This window comes from Stenella coeruleoalba, assembly GCF_951394435.1.
Source record: "Stenella coeruleoalba genome assembly, chromosome: 3".
NCBI lineage: Eukaryota > Metazoa > Chordata > Mammalia > Artiodactyla > Delphinidae > Stenella > Stenella coeruleoalba.
This window is the reverse complement of record NC_137148.1, coordinates 6,439,915-6,464,401: the sequence shown is the minus strand read 5'-3', so window position 1 is coordinate 6,464,401 and position 24,487 is coordinate 6,439,915. Positions and strand designations below refer to the sequence as shown.

General features: G+C 41.3%; 1 protein-coding gene across 1 annotated transcript in view; it reads right to left on the bottom strand.

The window, feature by feature from the left end:
- ADCY2 (adenylate cyclase 2) overlaps positions 1–24,487 on the bottom strand; it is a 433,375-nt gene that overhangs the window by 319,455 nt on the left and 89,433 nt on the right. The window contains exon 3 of the mRNA XM_079915962.1: positions 4,790–4,951. Within this exon, the coding sequence (XP_079772088.1) occupies positions 4,790–4,951 (162 nt within the window). The remainder of the gene's footprint in view (positions 1–4,789; positions 4,952–24,487) is intronic.

Sequence of the window (24,487 nt, the reverse complement as noted above, 5' to 3'; positions counted from 1 at the left end):
ATATGAGTAATCCTGTTAGAAAATCAATATGCACTGCCTGGCTTATCTTCTTTAATAAATATGGATTCTCATATAACCTGCTTGTGAAAGAAATCTATATTCAAATTCCTTCCTCTCTCACGGGAAAATAAAACATACAGAAAATGAAAATTCAGACCATGCTAAGAATACCAAGGAAATAAATACATTAAAAAAATTAAGTAAATTTCAAATACAAAATGCAATCGTAATATGTGAATAGGAATATTTGGAAATTCCTTGATGATGGTTCAGTACCCTGCTGACAGTGTACCTGACCTACAGAAGTTTAACAAATGAAGAACAGACAAGGTGCATATTTAAAATGGAGTAAGTGCTACACAAACACAGGCTGCAGGATGGACTGGGTTCCTGACTGATGGGCCAGCTGCCCCAGTCTGGGAGGCAGGACACCTACCCAGATCCCTAACCTTGTCTAATGGCTGCATAGCTGCCACCCTTCCTCCCAGGGCCCAAGCAGGAGGCAGGCACCATGGTATGAGGTGGGAAGTTTCATCGTGCTTTCCTAGCCTCAGTCTCCCTCTGACGTGATATAATCATAGGCAAAAAAGACTCCTTGCTGCTTTTGTGGAACTTTCCGTCAAACGCATGCTATCCTACTGATACAGGCAAAATTCTTATTTTCTTGTTAACCATAAATTGTTAAGGGCTTTGTACCTCTGCTAAATTCGTGATAGGCAAACAAAGTATCCTTCTTACATAGACAGTACAAAACTGCTTTTAAGTTTCCTAACATCAAAATAATTTATTCCCTTGGTTATTAAGGATTCCAGATCCCCTTAATAATCTCAGATTCCAGAAAAGCTTTTCTTTGAAATCCAGTTAGGAAACAAAGACAGAAAAGAGTTAGAAGAAAAGGTGCCAAGACCAGTACAGTACAAAGGGAATCACACAAAGTAACTGAAAAGAATCTCTTCCTCTTCTACAAATAAAGTCTGTTCAAAATGTGTTTGCTGTCTTCCTCTTCCGGGCTCATCCTCTACCCCTTCTCTTCTTGTCCTTTTCCTTCCCTCCTGAATAACTGAGTGCCCAGCCCTCAGGTGAGGCAGAGAAGAGAAGCGTCTGCACCAACAGGGGACGGGGGAAGCGAAACTCACCCAAGATGACAAAGCTGGGCTGGGTGTGTGGAATTCCTACACTGGGCAAAGTCAAGTGCAGAGCCTGAGCTGGGGGAGGGGACACCCTCTCGTGGACTGGGTGTCAGATCCCCAGCTGGGGGAGGGGATACCCTCTCGTGGACTGGGTGTCAGAGCCCCAGCTGGGGTGGGGGACACCCTCTCGTGGACTGGGTGTCAGAGCTCCAGCTGGGGAAACGGGACATGGGGATGGGGGAAGGAAGCTGACTCAAGTGAGAGGGCAGGGGGAGGGGCTGACAGTTGCAACAGGAGACTAGTTACATGCAGGGTTTCATCAAATAAATAAATATATTTAGGATCATGAGAGCTAAATATTTTTCACTGTTGGTCAAGGGAGCCACAATGGAAAGAGAGAAAACTGGCATAAAACTTATGCTGGAGTGGAAATGGAAATATCAGTGTGAAGTCATGCTGTTTAAGATGTAGGCAGATATAAAAATAAATGGAGATGCAAAGCACTTGGAGTACTGACACCCCAATGGCAAGGGAAAGTCCTAAAGCCCAGATCTTGCCACTAAATGTCATTCTTCACCAAAAAGAACTAGGGCTCCTTGGAGGGATGGCTGATTTTAGGGTTAGGTCAGGGAGGGCACAAGAGGAACCCAAAATAGCTTGTGCCAGAAATTGAGGAAATGCTCAAAGAATCACAGGGACAAGTCAAAGATACAGCTTGGAGAGGCACCTGCTGGACAAATCTGAGACCATATGGGCATCAAAATAAACAGTGACAGCAGTGGTTTATAATCTACTGAACATCAGACTACGTAGATACAAACAAGCAAATAAATATATTAAAAGTTTGATGAGAAACAGAATATTTGCATAGTTTCAAAGCACCTCTCCACAAAATATGTACTAATGACAAAGAGGAAAAGAGTAATTTCAAAGTGGAAAAGGCTGGTGGACAGCACACTGATAGTAATGACCACTGACAATAATGGGACAAAGTAGACGTACACGCCCCTGATAGACGTGATGAGGACACACCATCCCTTCTGAGATTCCTGCCAAAATGCATAACTTTAATCTATTCATGAGGAAACACTGGACCCCCCATGTTAAAGGACATCTTAGAAAATAACTGGCCTGCAACCTTCAAAAGTGTTAATAAAAGCCAAAGGAACTGTTCCATCCAGAAGGAGACCAAAGAGACTTAAGAACAAAGTGCAATGCATGGGCTCTTGTTCTGTAAAGGACATTACTGGGAAAGCTGGAGGAACCAGAACGTCAGGAATTAAACAATGCACATCTCCAGTTTTGATAGCTGCATTATGGTTATGTAGGGGCATGGTATTGTAGGAAGTCCACACCAAAGCAGCTGGAGGCAATGGAGCAACACATCTGGGGGCAACCTATCCTTGAAAGGCTTAGGGGAAAAAATTATCCATACTGGATTTTCAATGTACTGGTAGGTCTATAAATGTATTAGGAATTATACTTTGTGTTTAAATGTGTTAGGAGACATCATCCACAATTTTCAGGTATTAAATAAATTTCCTCAAGTAGATGATAGGTCATAGCCTGAGAATGAATTCTCATTCCTGAAATCACTGTGAAATTACTTCTGAAGTGATGGAAACCTGATCTTATATTCTTCTGTTCCTTTCAACATTATTCTTATGGAATAAAGAATGTTTATTCTTTTGCTATTCTAGAATCATCCTATCATTATCCTATCTCTGCCTGTCCACTGATAAGAAGTATTTTTCTTTGTTGGTTTTGGAAATTGAGTAAATAAAAAATTAAGATTACATTCTTTCCACTTTTTTTTTAACCAATGCAAGAAAATAACAGTGCTAAAAAAAAAAAAAAAAAAAAAAAAAAAAAAAAAAAAAAAACCTCAGTATAGTACTTGATATCTAAAATATGCCTGGTTCTTTGTAAATCACTTCTTTTTTTCCTTTTTTTTTTAACCCCATTTGATCTTCACAGGCAGGTATCATAATCCTCATTTCCCAGATGTTTTTTCTATTGCATCTGCACCAGCAGATACTTTCTTTATTCATGAAGGGGCAGAAAAAATAGGTACAAAATGTTCAAGGTATGTGTTCCATGGTAACCCACGACCAGCAAGATGCCATGAGCAGTGAAATATGTATGAGTGCCCTGTTGCCTGTGTGACCAGGACTTTCCTGTAGTGATTTCTATAGTGTAAACTGGCAGAGCAAATGATTATTGTTACATAATATTCTTACATAAATTATTATGTACTCATTCCTATGAAAACCATACCCACCACCCTGACCTGAATGTGACTACCTAAGGTTGAGCCTAATGGCCCCACTAAAGGGAGGGTGGAAGAATGGAATTTATGGGAGAAAGGAGAAACGTCCCATGAATATCCTCATGGGAGGCTGTGAAAGGTAGAAAAAGCAAGTAAAAGCTGGGGCAGAACTCGTGTAAAAAGGAACACTTCTTCCACCTCATCCCAGGCACAGCTGGATTGTTTCATCTTTTAATAAAACACCCACCTTCTCTTTCATTTGATTAGTTACTGACCAGCCACCGTGTGTGTCTCTGGCGATGCAGGTTACTGATGTGACTACTCTGCTCCGTCACAGGAAAGACATAGTTCCCTCCACTTCCTGGAGGGGATGCTTCTTAGTAACGTCCAAACAAGTCAATGGGAAACGGGCACCACTGTGCCAGATCAGGAGCTTTACCCTCACTCAGTGCCCACAGAGGACGTTTCACAAGTGCTCAGGCTACGCTTAATGAATGTTTGTTATGAGCGCTCAGAGACGAGTATTGAGAAAAGGGGTCCCTAGAACGCTTTCCAACTAAGAGCAATTACTACAGACCGAAGGGTAAGCCTCCATTTCCATCTCAAGTTTCCAAGTAAAACATTGCTTCAAGTGAAGGACAAACTGGTTTCTGAGACCCTCTGGGCTCAAGTGACCCACGTCTAAAATCCCCTTTTCAAGGACAGTGGTGTTCATAACTACTCCTCTCAGCCCCGCTGCATTCTGCACACTGGCTGCATTTGTTACATTTGATTCCAACCCAGCAAAATAAAGCACACTTTTTACAGGTAAAAAAGAGACTGTTAAGAGTAAGTGCAAACCACTGCCCCTCATGTCTACGGATGTATGTAACAGGAAATTAAATGGTTTTTTAAATGCTTTTAACTAATTAAATAGGAAGGCTTCGCTGGAATGCCACTTAGCAGTAAAGCTAAATTTGCTGTTGAAGCATTTTAAAGAACTATTTTTTATGTCCTTGGACTTGCCAGAGGATTAAGAAATAGAGAGCTCTTCTGTCCTCTGTAAAGACGGGGTTTTGGAAATCTCTCAGAGAGAGATGGGGGAGAATTATGAATTTAATTATATAAGTTGTTTCACTCTAACTCTTAAAACTAAGAGTACTAAATTACAATGTATAATAACAGCTTTTAACCATCAATCAGCAAAATGGAACTGCCATTTCCAATTTTCACTGTTGCTAATTGCTAAGTGACTGCTGATTCCACTGCAGAGAGGGGGCAGTGGCTGGCTACCCATTAGCGACACTCAGGGTCAACATCAGAGAGCAGACCTGGAGCACCTGCCAGGTACCAGCCAACAGTCACACCTTGAACAGGTGTGGTCACCCTGCAGAGGTGGAGGTGCACCTACCTGCCAGACCAGGTGCTCCTTGGCCCCCGGCATTGCAGACAGGCAGATGCTCAGCACGATGGTGTGGGAAGAGGAGGTAAGGACACTGGCGATGATGGCATCTCGCATGTTGAAGGGCAGCATGGTGTACACCACGAAGATGATGAAGAGGAAGAATGACACCTACAGGTGGGGAGGAAGGACAGTGAGAGTCACAGAGAATGCCTGTTCCCAAACGCTCCCCCTCTCCTTCCCATTAAAGGCTGCACAGATCCCCTGGAACCACAGCCATTCAAGAAATAATATTACGACAAAAAGAGGGCATATTCAAACAAATCCACTGCGTTACACAAAAGGACTAACTATTGTGATGGAGGGAAAAAAGGTTCTTTTTCAAAATTTGGGGATTTTCAGTTTTGGTATCCAAACTATTGCAGACATTAGGTGAATCTGAGCACTTCATGGGTATGGATGCAAAGCTGGTCCTAAACTCTCAGAGTTTTGTATCTGTGCTTTAGAACGCACATCTGGATTCTTTAAGTTTTCTGTCAAACTGTTTCCGGAAACTCAGGGAGAATGGATGGCTACCACCTGCGGGGAGTTGGTAGAAGCAGATGCCAAGAGGAGGGGCATGGAATTAACAAAATAAAGCAGCTTAGAGATGATTCCCCTGTAGTGAAAACAGTTTGACAGTTTCCCAAAGGTTAAACATACAATTACCATGTGATCTAAATATATACCCTAGAGAATTGAAAACAAGTACTCAAACAAATACATGTACACACATGTTCATGACAGCACTATTCACAATATTAAAAAGGTGGAAACAACACAAATGTCCATCCATGGATGAATGGATAAACTGCATGTGGTCCATCCATACAATGGAATACTATTCAGCCCTGAAAAGGAAGGGAATACTGATCCAGGCTATCATGTGGGTGAACCTCAAAAACATTATACTAAGTGAACACAGCTAGGGCAAAAGACCCCATATTGTATGATCCCATTGATATGAAATATCCAGAATAAGTAAATTTACAGAGACAGAAAGCAGATTGGTGGTTTTTAGGGGCTGGGGCAAGGAGGAATGTGAAGTAACTGCTCAATAGGGAGAGAGTTTCCTTTGGGGTGATGAGAATGTTCCAGAACTAGATAAAGCGGGATATGGCACACACTGTGACTATACTAAAACCCACTGAATTCTTCCCTCTAAAGTGGCTAATCCATGTTATGTGAATGTCACCTCAATAAAAAAAATCAATTTGAAACAGCTTAGAGAAAAGCTCGGAATGGAAAAGAAAATGGTTTAGTAGGTAATAAAACAGGCCATTGTCATTATAAAAGAAACAGAACATCAAAAGGGATAAAAAGGTGATAAATCAAATGGAAAAAAGACCAGACCAAGGTCAGAAAAATAGGGAACGTGGGGATTTGATAGCTTCATTCACCACACAGCTCTTCACTCAAAAAATAAGCGAGGCTAAGGAAAGAGCTTGCCCCACTTTTACAGGGTGACCCGTGTTACTGTAAGGAATCCTAAAGCCCAGAATAGCAGGAAGGACACAAGAGACAGGGCACCAGCTGTTCTGCTCGTGTGTGTCCGGGTGTACATTCACGGGAAGGATGCGGGCAAAATGCTCTGCTCTGGATTTAAAGAGAGGGAAGCTTGGGTGGACGCCAGGCTCATTTCCCCTCCTGCACAGTCACAGGAATCTGTACCGCATATTACCATCAAAAAGTAACGGTGCAGATTCTCTTAAGCAGGTTGTCTCAGCCTCAGTACTATTGACCGCTGAGGCTGGATAATTCTTTGTGGTGGATGCTTTCTGTGCACTGCAGGATGGGTGGCAGCATCCCTGGCCTCCACCCACTGGATGCCAACAGCATCCCCCCTTCAAAGCTGTGACAACTGAAAATGTCTCCAGCCATTGTCAAATGTCTTCCAGGGAGTAATACCACCTCTGGTGGAGAACCATTAAGCTATAGGAAAAGTCTCTTTTAAGAATGAGAAAAACAATTGTTAATGTAGCCACAGCTCACTGAGAAAATTAAATTTACTTTGGAATCCCTAATATCCAGCAAATTTACAGGAAACACTTTCAATTAAGGTATTATTATTGCTACATGTAGAATTTATGCCAAACCCTTATATCCTGCAAAGGCATTAAACGAATATTTTCAGGTATCAGAATTGACAATCAATTACAAAAGAAAACCTCTTTGCCAACTACATGTTTTTCTTCTAATGCAAAATCCTTTAGTATTTCTTTGAAATTAACAAAACTTTTGGACAGCTTTAAAACGCTAACACGATTTCAATTAACACACGCTCTGCAAACATTCTGAGCTTTGAAATGGAAGCACCTGGAAAGCTTATCTGCAGTAACCAAATGGAGAATAGAGGCGGCAGGTTTTCTGAATACGGTGGCTCCTGTTACCCACTTTTGGATGACAAAAGGAAACTGTTAAAGGTCAGTTAAGCAAGTCATATTCAATCAAGTTTTGGATTTTAGTGGCAGCATCCCAGGAGCAACACTTCGGGAGCTCAGCGAGTGGTGCCTGGGCTGCATTCGGCAGGCTGGATGGAAAGAGAGTCTAGTGCAGTTTCAAGGCCCAGGGGGGGACAGTCTGCACTTTTTATTACTCCCAGAGGGCTCTATTTTTTTTAGCTTGCTTTCCAAAGCAACTTCAAATAGGGCCATATGTAAAACCAAAATGGATTTGCCATATCTATAAGAATGTGTGAGTAAAAAGGTCCAAAACATTAAACTGATACCAAGCTCATACAAACCAAGCTCATACAAACCAAGCTCATACAAACACACACACATGCACACACCTGGGAGGTTTAACTGATGGGTTACCAAGCTCATACAAACACACACACATGCACACACCTGGGAGGTTTAATTGATGGCTTAAAGAGGATGCTTTTATATGCATTACTCTGCAATGTGCTTTTATCACTGAACTATATGTGCACCACAGCCATCTTTCCAAGTCTATAGATGTGAAGGTATTATTTACTTTTTACCAGCTGCAAAATATCCCATAGAAATGGATGCACCACACGACTCCAGAATTTCCTCACTGACGATCACTGTGGCATGATAGGAAGCGCTTATCCAACTGATACAGCAATACTCTCACTGATCTCCTTTTCTCCAGCAGTCTCCTTTCTTTAATCCAGCCAACATACAACTGCTGGATTTCTGATCTTGAGTGCAAAGATCTAGTTAGTTTTTCCTTAGATGAATACTTTCTCTGGCTTACCCCTGTGCTCTGAACACTTTTCTCCAAGGCTTCTTGTGATCACAGAGTAAAGCAGAAACCACATGGCCTGGAGGTCCAAACTGTCCCCAAACTGACCTTTCCATCCTCACCCCCACTCTGCTCTGGAAGCAGCCTGTCTTCCAGCCAACCCTGGTCATCCCCATGTGGTAGGCATGGGTTGCTCGCCTCTAGGTCTGCCATTGCTCGTTCTCAGAATGTCCTTCCTCCTTTTCTTGGCCTGTTGAAATCTTACCTCTTTCTAGACCCAGTTCATATACAAATTCTTATCATTTCTCCAACACTCTCCAGCTTTCCCCCATCTCACTCAGAGTAAACTCTCAAGACCGGGCAACATCCCACCAGTCCTAGGATGTGGTCTCCTGTGGCCACACTGCCCTCCACTCTGCCAGGTCCCTCCTTCCCTTGCCGTGATCCAGTATCTTTGGCCTCCTGGCTGTTTCTGGGGCCTGCCAGGGGTGCTGCTGCCCAGGTGCTCATCCCTGTGGTGCCCCTACCAGGCTCCCTCTTTCCACTCAGGTCTCTGATCAAGTATTACTTTACCTACCAGACTTAACGGACTGCCCTGCACAAAACAGCACACCTCCCTTCCACACCCTAGTCCTTGTCACCTCCTTTACCTTATTCACAACATTTATTTATAGTTCTGGGTTCGTTAATCTTCTCCCTCTGCACAGTGAAGATGAAATGACATTGTAAGGGCAGGAACCTGTTTCACTCATAGCCAAGTCCCCAACGCCAAGGCGCACAATGGTTAACACATGGTAGGTGCTTCATAAATATTTGCTGTCTGCACGAAAAACTCTATTATACGTCCCAATATGACCTAAACCACATCCACGTTATTAGCATTTTCTCACTAAATGCACCTCTAAAAATATCTCACCATCTTCCTTGATCCAATGGGCCTCGCCATTAGCTACAGCCATATTAGATTTTGAATGATTATTTCTCTACGGATCAAAAAACTTAAATGAACAGACATCTATCAGCTGTCTATGGCAGGAAACAGCAGACACTGGATCAAACAGGAAATGGCCCCTGTTCTCAGGGCACCTCCTAGTTTACCCTCCAGGAGTCCTTGAGCCCTAGGAAAAAATATGTATCTTACTGTTTTAGCATACAACTAGAAATGCGAGGTCTTAGTAAAAACTGCCCAAGGAAAAGATAGAATTTTTGAATATATTGATCTAATTGAGCATTATGGAAGGTAAGTTCTAAATTCAAAATAAAAATTTCCTCTTTGAATGTTATTTCCACCCCAAAGGATTGTTGATTTTGAGACTATTTATATGATTTACTAATTAGGGGCATCTTTAAAACTTTCTGGAAACATAACTATAAAGCTATGAAGCCAGAAGTGTGCTTTAACTTTTAAAAAAACAAAACACACAAGCTAGATTTATCTTTTCATGTAGATTAGTATTTTATTACCTTCTTCCTTGATCATACTTTACATAAAGATTCCTTTAAGTCACTCTTACATTTTTAAGTGCAAATATCACAACTGTGTAAAACAGTACTTTCTTTAATTGGGGAATCCTGTCATACCAATTTTTAGTGCTAAAGCATCCGTGTGTGTTAAGGCTTCTTTGGGTGTCTCTTTATGATCACCCTGCTTTTCAAATTTAACTTTGAATTTAACTCCACCTCTCCTCAGCTGAGAGACGGAGGCTTACCCACGAGGACTAACCAAGGGGAAGGAGACACACACACACACACACACACACACACACACACACACACATATATGTATATACGTAATGTCATATTATTCAGCCATGAGAAAGAAGAATATCTTGCCCTTTTTAACAACACGGAGGGACCTTGAAGGCATTATGCTAAGAGAGATAAATCACAGTGAGAAAGACACTGATGATTTGTTTGTATGTATGATATCACTTATATGTGAAATCTAAAAAATTCAGCTTGTAGAAACAGAGTACAATGGCGGTTACCAGGGGCTGGGAGTGGAGAAATGGGGAGATGTTTGTCAAAGGGCACACACTTGCAGTTATAGGGCGAGTAAGTCCTGGGGATCTAAAGCACAGCATTGCATTTACAGTTAACAACATTATTATATACATCAAAGTTGCTCAGAAATTAGATCTTAAAGTTCTCACCACAAAAAAGGAATGACAATTATGGGACATGATGGTAATCATGTTACAATGTTTAAAATGTTAAAACTGACCATGTCACTCCTCCTCTGTTTATACCCCACCACTGGCTTTCTACAACACTAAGAAAAAGTTCAAAGTCCTCCGCATGCCAATATGGGTTCCTCATGATCTGGTCTGGCTGATGTCTCTAATCTCATATCTCACCAACTCCCATCACCCCACGTTCACAGTCCCTCCATACTGGCCTTATTGATGTTCCTCCGACAACCTCAGGGCCTTTGCACTTTCTGTTCTTCTGTCTCAAATATTCTTCCTTGGATCCTCCCTTGGCTGGCTTCTGTCATCCAGGACAGAAGCTCAAATATCACCTCCCAGAGAGAATCCCACTAACTCTGTATCTAAATTATCACCCCATTCGTCCTCTAGCTAATCACCCTGCTGAACGCCGTCCTGTCATTATTGGAATCTGAATGCTTATTTTTATATCATTTTTATTTTCTGTCTTTATCCATACAAATGTAGGCTCCATGGGGACAAGGATCCTGTACGGACCTGAGAATAGTACCTGGCACATAAAGATCTCAACACATACGTGCTGAAGGAAAGAAGGGATGAAACATTTCAGGTGTAATTGCACACGCAAGTTCCGAGCAGGGAAGCAAAGGGAGCTGATTGATTAGAGGCTTGTGCTCCACGGTGTGTAACTCAGGGGTGTGAGCCTGGCTCTACAGACCTGCATTCATTCCCACGAGTCCAGGCAGCATGATGGATGACACCCATTTTTATCCCAGCTCATCTTAACGTCTCATCAGTAACAAGGATATAACTAAGAGCAGTAGAGCGTCACAGCTACACATTCGTCATTGAAAGACCCTGGTAACGAAAATTAAGCCAGCTCCCAGTGTCAACAGTGTGTTCGGTGCCTCTGCTAACCTGTGAGTGTCTGATGACTTCTGCCTGGGTGTATGTGCGGTCTTCCCACCTCTCCCCAGTTCATTACTGGTCTTGGCTGATGGTTCTTCAGGGTATGGGAGGTACAAGCTTCCTCAGCACATCCATTATGCTCCGTACCAGTAACAACCCTGAATTGTCTCTTGCTCTGTGGAGCTCAGATCCTTGTTACACCAACTGTGGGCCTTGCACTCGATCTCAGCCTCACCTGGGAGCTCGTCAGAAATGTGTGCTCTTGGGCTCCATGCAAAGTTTACTGAATCCGACTTTGTATTCTAACCCTGTTTCCAGGTGGTGCCTGGGACCCATACGGATCTGATGGGCTCTGGGTGGGTTCAGTGGTCAGCGTTAGTCTTCCTTGTGGCAAAGACTGCAGAGAGTTTCCAATATGCCAACCAGATGGACGCACAGGACAAGGGAGATGTGTTCACCTCTGCCACACTGCTCTAATCAAAATCTGGTCCAAAGCAGACACTGAGTTAATCAATGAATCAGTGAACTATGAGAAATTATTCATCTTTGACTTTGTTATTAGATCTTTTTTTCTTTCTTTTTTTAAAAATTTTGGAGTATAGTTGATGTAAAATATTGTGCTAGTTTCAGGTGTACAGCAAAGTGAATCAGTTATACTTATACATATATCCACTCTTTTTTAGAGTCTTTTCCCATATAGGCCATTACAGAGTTCTGAGTAGATTTTCCTGTGCTATACAGCATGTCCTTATTAGTCACCTATTCTATATATAATAGAGTGTATATGTCAATCCCAATTGCCATTTATCCCTCCCCCCCCAAGCCATTAACCATAAGATTGTTTTCTATGTCTGTAACTCTATTTCTGTTTTGTGAATAAGTTCACTTGTACCATTTTTTTAGATTCCACATAAGCGATATGACATGACACCGTACATAGAGTGTCCTAAAGATGCTACCAGAAAACTACTAGAGCTTATCAGTTAATTTGGTAAAGTTGCAGGATATGAAATTAATACACAGAAATCTCTTGCATTCCTATACACTTACAACGAAAGATCAGAAAGAGAAGTTAAGAAGACAATCCCATTTATGATTGCATCAAAAAGAAGAAAATACCTAGGAATAAACCTACCTAACGAGGCAAAAGACTTGTGCTCAGAAAACTATAAGATACTGATGAAAGAAATCGTTATTAGATCTTATTTCTTGAAGTCTCCAGGCCAATTTGATTTTAAAATAGAGACCAATCTAAATAATTATTTATTTCCAGCTTCATTTCTACTAAATAAGCAAAAGGGACCCGAACAACAGTTACTAATGACATGTGATGTCTGGGTCATTCGACACATCTTCCTCCATGTTGTCACTGCCCCAACCTGTTGCTTCCATTTTCCTGACGGAAGCACTCGTTTCAGAGGAAGGAAATGAACTGTCCATTTGAGTCATCAAATAGTATCTCTCATTCGATTCTGAATAGTTAAGTAGAACTCCATCTTTCTTACTATGAAAGATATACTTAGAAATTCTTGGAAATTAACTCTATACTATACAAAAACATCTTTAATGACCGTAATTCAGGATAAAACGCAGAGACACCTTGAAGACTCAATGATAGAAAAGATTCTATTTTTCTTCTGCAGATATTTTTGGACAAGAATATTTTCTGAATATCGACTCTATTTTTACAGAATATGAAAACATATCTTTAAATGTTATATTATTAAGGGAAAGAATACATATGATGTTCTTTGATGGAAAACCTGGGCTCCAAAAGAGTAATGATGAAACCATGAATCACTGGGTAGCTTTCATTCTTCTCCTGAAGATGTTTCTCAGAGTTAAGGGAGATTGATGTTGGAATCAGAGGTAAAACAATAACTTTCACTGTGCCTTTTTTTAATTTAAAATAGGTGGGAGGTATATCATAAATTTTAAAAAGCTTGAAAAAGAGAGAATAGTAGGAGGTAAAAAAAAAACTAATATCCTAGCACAAAGGCAGCCTGCCGTCTTCGCCAGCGAATTTGGACAGTTCTGTCTGTCCAGACCCTCAGCCCCTACTTTGAGACGGTAATGACTAATGCAGTTTCCTGATTTCTTTTCCACGGTCACTTCTCTTCCTCCTGTTTCCTTGTTTAGACCTGGGTATCCATCTACTTATATGTTTCATATTCCTTTCTTCATCTTTCATGCATTCATTTATTCACCAGTATTTAACTCTACAATGTATGAAGCATTTTGTTACCTATCATGGATAATACAGGGTCCCTGTTCATAAGACACTTGAAATTCCTTGGAGTGAAGGCCAATTTCCAAACTTGTCCATTTGTTTCCTGTACCTTCTTTCCCCCCTCATACTCACATAAAGATGGCAGGGTCTGTCTGCAAGTCTGATTTGCTTAGAGTTAAAAATATGTAAACTTTCCACCAGTAATTAGCAAACTACTTTGTCTGAATATGAGCTACCGTCCTCATTGTTAAAGCATGTAAACTCTGTTTCTTGGGTCTGGAAAAGTAGTATAGTGTTCTCACATTATCCTCCTGTTTCCCAGAGTACCTCTTCAGTTTTTTAAAGATTTTTTTGGGATGGTGGTCATTTGGTCAAGATAAAAATGAGAACACAAGGCATTCTTTTTTTTTTTTTTTTTTTTGTGGTACGCGGGCCTCTCACTGTTGTGGCCTCTCCCGTTGCGGAGCACAGGCTCTGGACGTGCAGGCCCAGCAGCCATGGCTCACGGGCCCAGCCGCTCCGTGGGATGTGGGATCCTCCTGGACCGGGGAACGAACCCGTGTCCTCTGCATCGGCAGGCGGACTCTCAACCACTGCGCCACCAGGGAAGCTCCACAAGGCATTCTTGAACTTTGCTCAGTTAGGCACAGTTTCCTAATGTAGAAGATGTGGTCACAGTTCTTTCTTCTCACCTTGCCCTTGTCATGGAGATCAGGAGATGCAGTATTCATCTCTACGGCATTGACTTTGGACTTGGTCATGAGACTTACTTTCAGTAATGGGATATGGGCTGAAGTGACAGCAACCAGTTCAGAACTGAGGCTTTCAGGGGCTTCAATTCATGTTTCTGCCTGCCCACTTGGATGTCTGGTCTTCCACAATGAGAAGGACATGGCCCAGAAAGACACATCTCTTTAAACTGGGTCTGGATTAAAGACAATGGAGTAGATCTGGACCCAAAACAAAGTCTGGAATATATCCTACCTGCTGAGCCTGGGTAGGGCCAACAGAGATCAGACAAATCTAGCCAACCTGCAAACTAGTGGGTATGAAAGAGAAAATACATGATTACTGCTACAAGCCACTTGGATTTGGGAGTTGTTTATTATTCAGAATTATCAGAGAAGAAACCTGACTAAAACAGCAGTTGGTATCAGAAGTGATGTTCTACTTTAGTGAAAACCTAAAATACAGGTCATTGCCTTTGAAACTTCCAAAGAATTATTATGTTAACCTATTGGCAAAATAATTGGTAAGCATGGCTTCTAAGAAAGCCATTTACCAAAATGTCCAGGCTTCATACGGTCTTGGAATTGCATGAAAAAGTCTTTGGAAACAATGGAAAAAAGAACTGAGAAAAGGTAGAACGTTCCCAGAAATAGCTGTTAGTATGTAGAAAGAACATCATCCAACCTAAAACTGATATTGTGACGATCTCAAAATACATTACAAACAGGATCTATTGACAAGTATTTTCTTATTTTACAATTGGGAAGATCAAGGTGCTGAAGGGTTAAGTATTTTGTCCAGAGTCATAAGGCAGCATAAAAACAAGCCATGATCTTCTGCTGAAGCTAAAACATTATTTCACCATAATTCCTGAAGGTTAACAGGACAACATAAGGTGAGCATTGTCCAGGGTATTCATGTTATTCAAAATAAAAAGAACCTTGAGAATCCATCTGCTCTACCAAACAGCTTGCTCCAACACCAGGAAGTCCTTCTCCTTAAAAATTATTTTCCTCATCAAATGCAAAGAAAGAAAATAGCAAGTTCATTTGGAAGCAATCAGGTAAAATGATGTCTATTAGAAATTGTCTACTTAATATTTTTTCTAGTACATGGTTAGGAAAAAATAATGTGCTCTTGTTTATGTTTTCCTTTTTTGTGAAAAAACTTTTAAGTTTCATTAGGTCCCATTTGTTTATTTTTGTTTTTATTTCCATATCTCTAGGAGGTGGGTCAAAAAGGATCTTGCTGTGATTTATGTCAAAGAGTGTTCTGCCTATGTTTTCCTATAAGAGTTTTATAGTGTCTGGCCTTACAGTTAGGTCTTTAATCCATTTTGAGTTTATTTTTGTGTATGGTGTTAGGGAGTGTTCTAATTTCACTCTTTTACATGTAGCTGTCCAGTTTTCCCAGCACCACTTATTGAAGAGGCGGTCTTTTCTTGTATATTCTTGCCCACAAGACGAAAAGACAACCCTCAGAATGGGAGAAAATATTTGCAAATGAAGCAACTGACAAAGGATTAATCTCCAGAATTTACAAGCAGTTCATGCAGCTCAATATCAAAAAACAAACAACCCAATCCAAAAATGGGCACCTAAATAGACATTTCTCCAAAGAAGATATACAGACTGCCAACAAACACATGAAAGAATGCTCAACATCACTAATCATTAGAGAAATGCAAATCAAAACTACAATGAGATATAACCTCACCCTGGTCAGAATGGCCATCATCAAAAAATCTACAAACAACAAATGCTGGAGAGGGTGTGGAGAAAAGGGAACACTCTTGCACTGTTGGTGGGAATGTACAGTGATACAGCCACTATGGAGAACAGTATGGAGGTTCCTAAAATAGAATGACCATACGACCCAGCAATCCCACTACTGGGCATATACCCTGAGAAAACCATAATTCAAAAAGAGACATGTACCAAAATATTCATTGCAGCTCTATTTACAATAGCCAGGACATGGAAGCAACCTAAGTGTCCATCGACAGATGAATGGATAAAGAAGATGTGGCACATACATACAATGGAATATTACTCAGCCATAAAAGGAAACAAAATTGAACTATTTGTAGTGAGGTGGATGGACCTAGAGTCTGTCATACAGAGTGAAGTAAGTCATAAAGAGAAAAACAAATACCGTATGCTAACACATACATAGGGTATCTAAGAAAAAAAAAGAAAATGGTTCTGAAGAACCTAGGGGCAGGACAGGAATAAAGACGCAGACATAGAGGATGGACTTGAGGACACGGGGAGGGGGAAGGGTAAGCTGGGACGAAGTGAGAGAGTGGCATGGAGATATATACACTACCAAATGTAAAATAGATAGCTAGTGGGAAGCAGCCGCATAGCACAGGGAGATCAGCTCGGTGCTTTGTGACCACCTAGAGGGGTGGGATAGGGAGGGTGGGAGGCAGATACAAGAGGGAGGAGATATAGGGATATATGTTTATGTATAGCTGAGCCACTTTCTTATACAGCAGAAATTATCATACCATTGTAAAGCAATTATACTCTAATAATGATGTTAAAAAAATAATAATGTGCTCTTTGATGATTTTTTAAATCATTCTTTTTTCAGAAGGTAGTAAATAGATTTCTACTTTCTGAGCTTATATTTTTACAAAAGTGACTCTGAACATTTTCATCTCTCTGTGGCCCCCTTTTCGTGTGTAACAGAATGGACCAGGAGCCCACCCTTCAAGTGAAGAATTTCCCATCCTTCCAGTCTGGCAAGTGGATATCAGACAGTCAAGAACAACATATCTCAAATTCAACCTTTCCTGCTGCAGTTATATCAACTTCACTTTCATTAACGTCCAGATTTAAATTATACAGTACGCTGCCATTAAATCAGCATTGATTATAAGGTCATGTGTTCAAAGACACTCACAGCCTTGAGTAGCTAATGTTATAAAATAGACAGCAATGCACTTCTACTCTAAGTAATCTCAGGGATTACTTATAGTAAGACTATCCAGACAATTCCATTAACAGAATTAATCAATCAAATATCATGATATACTGGCTCCTTTTAAACGAGTTGTTTGGGTATAAATAACCGCAGTCTTAATTTGTTTATCTTTCTAGTCAAATGTCAGCTGTTTCATTCTACATTTACCTCCAGCTTTTAAGGAACTGGGATAAGAGCCTCACTATTTGTATTCCCAGTTTATGATAACCTACATTTTGCATGTATGCATATTTTGAAGCTTTAAATCATCGGCTTATCTATAGAAACACCAAAACCTGATCTGCCATCCTTTATGTGTATGAACTGGCCACATTTTCAGGGTACATAATCTTTTTAAAAATTGTTTTCTTTTTTTACGTTCCTCCAGTTGTTTAGACAAGCACCTTACTGAGGAGTTGGCACCATGCTAGGCTGATTCTATGGCTAAAGGGCTGTGCCACGAGCAAGTACTACCTCAATTCTACTCAGTAAAGGAAAATACTGTTGCATGAAACAATTTGGAAAAGCAGTATCATTACTTCAATAACAGGTAGGTTTCGTAGAAGAAATGGTGTCCTGGAAAATCACTTTGAATAATAAAATTTTAGAAGAACAACAGCAAAAAAAACAAAACAGTAAGGTCCTCATGAAAAAAATAAAATGTTATGTAAAAGGGCTTTTATTTATATTCACTGTTTTGGTCTTTATGAATATTCATGCCCATATTCTTTTGAAACATTATATTTATTTAATTTGAAAGGCCAGTGCTTCAGATGAGAAAAACTCATGCGGGGAAAATGAGTGAATTATTCATCTAAAAACAAATACTCCATTTTCTACTTGTGTGTTCAACATCTACATAAATCAGCATCCGGGTGAAGCAGTGTGTTTGTACAAGGGGGGTCTTACCACAAAAAGACCCACCAAGCTCTAAATGCCTTTGTTTGCTTCTTCTCTCATTCTGAAAGAGGAAAATATTAAAGGGGAGAATGCATATGCCTGAGCTGTAAAGATGAATTATTTCTGTGTCCGTGTTGGCTCTCTGAGGCTTTCAATTCTTGAATTACACAACTTCCTGAAACAGCTCTCAACTCCAACCGTCTCACGGCGGCTGCCTGTTAATAATTCCTTATGTTCCCTCCTATATGTCAGTGAAAATTGGACGGTCTTCAGAGCAGATCTGTTCTACAGCAATAATTTCATTCTGGAACACCAGAGCTGCTTTATTTGGCTTTTTTATTTACCTATTTTTTTCACAGAAGGGTCCAAACCATCACCACCTGTCCTGTCAGCAGTCTTCTCACGTTTACATGGGGCATCACGGTTTGCACAGGATCTGGTCTTTCTAAGTATTATTTTAAAGTCTCAGGATTATTAAGTTTGGGGCTTATGTCACACTTCTATGACATGCGCCATGGTATTTAAAGAAACGTGATTCCATCACCAGTATCGTGAAAACCAGTAGTAAACTGTATGCTGTAACAGGCTTTGCCTCACTTTTTAAAAAAAACATTGGCTGCACCTCGCAGGATGTGGGATCTTAGATCCTCAACCAGGGATCGAACCTGCACAGCCTGCAGTGGCAGTAAGGAATCTTAACCACTGGACCGCGGGGGAAGCCCCATGGCCTCACTTTAAAGACATCGCAAAAACGAAAAAGCACCACACATATTTCTGGCTGAACAATATTTATTTTTTTGAAGTGATAACTCCCCTATTACTACCTAAACATTAGTAACTGCATGTAAATCCCCGTTTACATAGGCACTATGTTCCTGAGAGCAATGCTAACTAATCAGAAATGGGAAAGTTTTACACTCCGGATATTTTCATAATTCTATTACTTTGAAAATGCTTACGTTAAAATAGACTCAATAGGTTTTATTTAAAAGAACACTCCATTCTAGAGTCCATAAAATTTGATATTTGGATCTGTGTTTGGGTCTATTTCAGTTTTTTTTTCTGGTTCATAGCTGACTTGGGCTCTGTCCTTTAATAAGTGTGTTCCTTGATCTAAGAGGGAGAACACCAGGTAGATGGACTCAGATAAAGGGCACTGAGTCATAATGGCCTAGGCTGATACTGTTTCCAGAAGCCTACTAGGTGGTTCTCTCAATCCCGGAAGGCAAGGAAACTGAGACAGAGGTTCACATGAAAGCATATCTACATCAAGGGCACAGCTAAGACTTTTGCTAAACTTGCCTCTTGTTGATTTTTTTTTTCATGGCTCATGAACACCCACGAAGGGCAAACCTGGCGAAAGCAAATATGAGGTCATTCTGCTCTTAATAAACTCATATCTTCATCATGCTGTTCTCTCTTCTTGAAATACCATCCCTGTCCTTAAAAAACAAAAGGGGGTTAAATCTTGTTCTTAAGGATCTGTCTTTATTCCACTGTTAGGCTGATGTGTCCCATCAGGGTGCCCATGTGCACACTGCACCCTCTCTTCAATTCCAAGAGGCTTCCCTGGGTGGGGACTGCCCTGGACTTCCCTGGGTGCTGCCCTCCTCCTAACCATCATGCAGCCAACACACCCTTGTGACAAGCCTAGGAGAAAGGGTTATCTGATGGGATAAGGAAACTGACTCAGAGACAGGAAGCACCGTGCCCAGGGCCACTCTAACAGCAGGAGGCAGCACGTGGGTTGAAACCCTGGGGGTCTAGTGCCAGTGTCTACACCCCAATACCGCCCTCGCTTGCCTCTGACCTCAGCCCCAAACCAGCACGTGGCTACTGACTGATGTGACTTGAGGACTAAGCCCATCTTAGAGTACTAGAGGTAGAAGAAAACATACGATTGGTTTCTTACTGTCTCCCTACTTACCAACTTTTTTGTGTGCACTTTAGTTACTATTTTATTATATTACATAATTAATGGCACACTTCTCAGACACTTTTAATATCTCGGGAGGAGATTTTTAAGAGCAAGGGAAGGCACCTAGGACAATGTCATGAATCCAGGGGAAATCAAGAAACAACTACTCTGGGCAAAGATGGGGTCCAATGAGGTCAGATGTCATTTCCTTTATTCCTTCATTAAGCACCTACTGTGTACCCAGCTCCACACTCCACACAGATACGTCAGGGGGCAAAGGGCACTTAATTTGGCTCTCATGGAACTGGTGCGCCTCAGGGACCAGAGAAGCAGGCAGCTCTGACATGGGGGACAGGCACTTGTAGACTCAGGGAGTGCCACAAAAAACCCAGACAGGGGACAGCTTTATCTCAGAGAATAACATTCCAGGGTGAAGGGACCATGTGGGCAAAGCCTGGAGGTGACACAGTCTAGCCACAGGAAATGATTTTGCTCTACTGGCTTCCAAGCACTGCACTGGATCATTTTAATTGTGCCAAGTGTAATATACATTATTGGTATCAGTGAAAGCCCGTTTAGACCAGGGTCATTTATTCTTGTACTAAAAGGCTTCTGCGAGGCTGCCAGGCACATGAATGGGTGGGTCATACCAGAAGCGTAGCTGCTTCATAGACCATGAGCATTCCGCTCAGCAGTCCCTAACAAGTCTGCATCTGAATCGTCTCCAGACGCGGTTTCCTCTGTCCCTAGCCATCCTACCTCTTTCTCCTGGACCCATCGGCCAAGGAGACCACACTCTCAGGCTGGAATCAGAAGGCGAGCGATGCTAGGAAAGCAGGCAGCTCCCAGCCTGCCCCACTGGCTGGGAAACTGTGGGAACAGAGGTGACTTCCAGGTGGGAAAGGCAGCCTGAAACAGTAGGTCCATCCTCCGCTCTGTCCTGGGGGAGGCTTGACCATTCCTAGTGGATGAGAATGCTCAAAGCGGGGTCTTCTGCCTGGCCTCCCACTCGGGGCGCTGGCAGGAGACTGGCTGTAATGCTGCCCTGCGAGGGGGGCAGGGGTTCGACTCCGAGGTGCTATGGGTGATCTTGAACATGGATGACAATTTCTTTTTTTCCATAATTTTTAAAATTTATTTTATTTATTTATTTTTGGCTGCGTTGGGTCTTCGTTGCTGCATGCGGGCTTTCTCTAGTTGAGGCGAGCGGGGGCTACTCTTCGTTGCGGTGCGCGGGCTTCTCATGGCAGTGGCTTCTCTTGATGCAGAGCATGGGCTCTAGGCCACGTGGGCTTCAGTAGTTGTGGCACGCAGGCTCAGTAGTTGTGGCTCGCAAGCTCTAGAGCACAGGTTCAGTAGTTGGTGGCGCACGGGCTTAGCTGCTCTGCGGCATGTGGGATCTTCCCCGACCACGGCTCAAACCCGTGTCCCCTGCATTGGCAGGCGGATTCTTAACCACTGCGCCACCAGGGAAGTCCCTGGATGACAGTTTCGGACAGTTTTTTCTTCTAATTATTGTTGCTGGCTTTCCAGAAATGTGGATTTAAACTCTGTTCTGCAATGACACGTAGGCATCAGAACCAGGAACCGGGCGAGCAGGGGGCTGGGGGGAGCTCCTTATTCATCCTCCAGCCTGGTCCCGTCTCCAGGGTACAGTCACAGTGTGGCTGGCCCCGACATCCTCCCCTGGGTGCACCCCCCACATTGAAGCAATACCCCATCTCTTGAGGGTACCCCTAAGGTAGGAGATAGGCAGGCACCAGGCTGAGCAGCTACAGGTGGTCTCCTGCTGGTGCTTCAAGGTGGGATACCGGTGGGAGCATAGGGCCCTGACTGGGTGCATTCTTGTGGATTTCCTGGCCCAACACATGCACAGAGAAGACCTCAGTCTAGGGGAAGGACAAAAGGAGGGAGAAGATGCCAGCTAGAATCCATCTTGGCTGAGAGATAAGTACCCATACCAGGACCAAATATGGAGTTGACTGGCCAGAAAAAAAAAACAAAAAACCGCTCTTATATAAGCGACCTAAGCCGCTCCCATTGTGCATAACTCACTCAGAGCTCACCTGTGTGCTCTCTCACACGTCTTTTGTTTTTCCCACATGCACTTTGCTTCTAATAAACACTTTTATCTTTTTGACAATCTTGGTCTCTTTGCTGAGTTCTTTCTTCAAAGAAGACAAGAAGCAAGGTCCTTCTTTTCACCACCGGAATCAGTCCCAGCATAGGAGGGGACTCTGTGTGTCTAAATGACTTCATACCACGTGGCATTAGGCAAGTGTCTCAGTGCTGTGACTGGGTGGTCGTGTGTCTCTCCCCTGCTCCATGAATATTCCCACCAGGGGACCCAACCTGAGAGCTGGAACTACAATTCCAGAGGCCATGGGGCCCGCAGGCTCTGTACTGCCAGGACAAGCAAGGTTGACAGTGGGCTCAAAGCAGAGTGGGTCTAGTCTCTCCAATAGTCTACCTCTGCCTTCCCCTGCACCATCTGGTTTTCCTTTGGAAGAGAATTTCAAGCTGTTTTGTTATTGGAAAGAAGAAAAACATTCTCTGGGTTGGAGGAGTGTAAACATCTACACTTATATCACGACTGTTTCTCTAAGTCTCTCACCAGCTACGGTATTTCCTAAAAGTTATTTCTCAATTTTATTGTACCCCAAAGCTACCTAATTTCTTCTCAAGCCAGATCATATTATTTAAAAGCATATAACTTGAGTTTACATTTTAAAAGATCTGTGATTCTGTTCAAAAAGCATCAATATCTTCATAAAATAATTTCTGTTGAATAGTAACATCGTTTTAGGTCTTAGGGTTGTTAATTTTTTTGAAATTCTTTGGCACATTTAAGTGTTTCTGTTGAGTTTGTTTCCTATAAGGAGAGACAGGACCTGTAAGGAACCAGCCAAGTTTCACATTAGCTTGTACATTCCTCCTTCTTCACATGCGAACAGATACTAGAACCAGCACTAAATGAAACATCATGTCAAGATCCCAGGCAGGATGTCCAAGGAGGGAAGAAAATGGAAACACTTATTTAAAAAAGATTTTATTTAAAATGTAACTATTACTCATGAATCAAACATAAAAACGATGTTGAAAGTTTTCTGTAAGAACATACACAAACATAAATTTTCTTAAACCTGGCACCATCATTTCAACTTTTAAATCTCTTAACTTAGACTATACACTTCAGAAAAACACCTCTACTAATTAATTAAGCACACGTCAATAATTTTCATACAATACTTTTCCACCTCAGACCTAGAATCAAGAATTTCTCCAAGGATCCTGATCTCTTTAAGAGGAAGACTATTTAGAAACCAGGAATTGGGCACTAGCTGTGACCACTTTTTTCTGGTCACTTACTGTGGGCACAGCTAAGAAATACATACATAAATATGTGTCATGAGTACATAGTGCTTCTAATTTAAACCTAACACATACTACATTGTTCTTCTTCATCTTGTTCAAATCATATGTATATTTTCTTCTCCAGTGATAACCCTGGTTCCTGACATCATCAATATATTTATTCTATCTTTCAATACCCACTCTTAATGACATCTTTAGAATTACTGTATCAATACAATGGCCAAAAAAAGCCAAGTAAAGTCCAAAATGTGTTTCAGATCCTTCTGTTCTTATAAATTTTCCACAAAGATTATACAGCCAGGCTACTGCATTCAAAAGCTATCTGTATCGATTTATATTTCTGTGTAGTTATCAGTATGATATGTGTTTAGGTTAATCTGAGGGTTTGATTTTTTTTCTGCCTTTCCAATTTATTTATTTGTTTAGTTAGTTATCTATTTACCTATTTATTTCTATCTTTTTTTCTTCCAGTTTTATTGAGACATAATTGACATGAAGCACTGTGTAAGTTTAAGGGGTACAGCATAATGATATGACTTACATACATCATGAAATGATTATCACTATAAGTTTAATGAACATCCCTCATCGCATATAGATACAAAATTAAAGAAAGAGTATGCTTTTCCTGTGATAGAGCTCTTAGAATTTACTCTTAACTTTCACGTGTAACATAAAGCAGTGTTAATTATATTTATCATGTTGTACATTACACCCCCAATACTTATTTATCTTATAACTGGAAGTCTGTATCTTTTGACTGCCTTCATTCCAACCACAATGTTATGAGATTAGAAATCAATTACAGGGATAAAACTGGAAAAAACATAAACACATGAGGCTAAACAATATGTTACTAGACAACCAACGGATCACTGAAGAAATCAAAGAGGAAATCAGAAAATACCTGGAGACAAATGACAATGAAAACACAATAATCCAAAACCTATGGGATGCAGCAAAAGCAGTTCTAAGAGGGAAGTTTATAGCAATACAATCCTACCTCAGGAAACAAGAAAAATCTCAAATAAACAACCTAACCTTACACCTAAATCAACTAGAGAAACATGAACAAACAAAACCCAAAGTTGGTAGAAGGAAAGCAATCATAAAGATCAGAGCAGAAACAAATGAAATAGAGAAAAAGAAAACAATAGCAAAGATCAAGGAATCTAAAAGCTGGTTCTTTGAGAAGGTAAACAAAATTGATAAACCTTTAGCAGACTCATCAAAAACAAAAGGAAGAGGACTCAGTT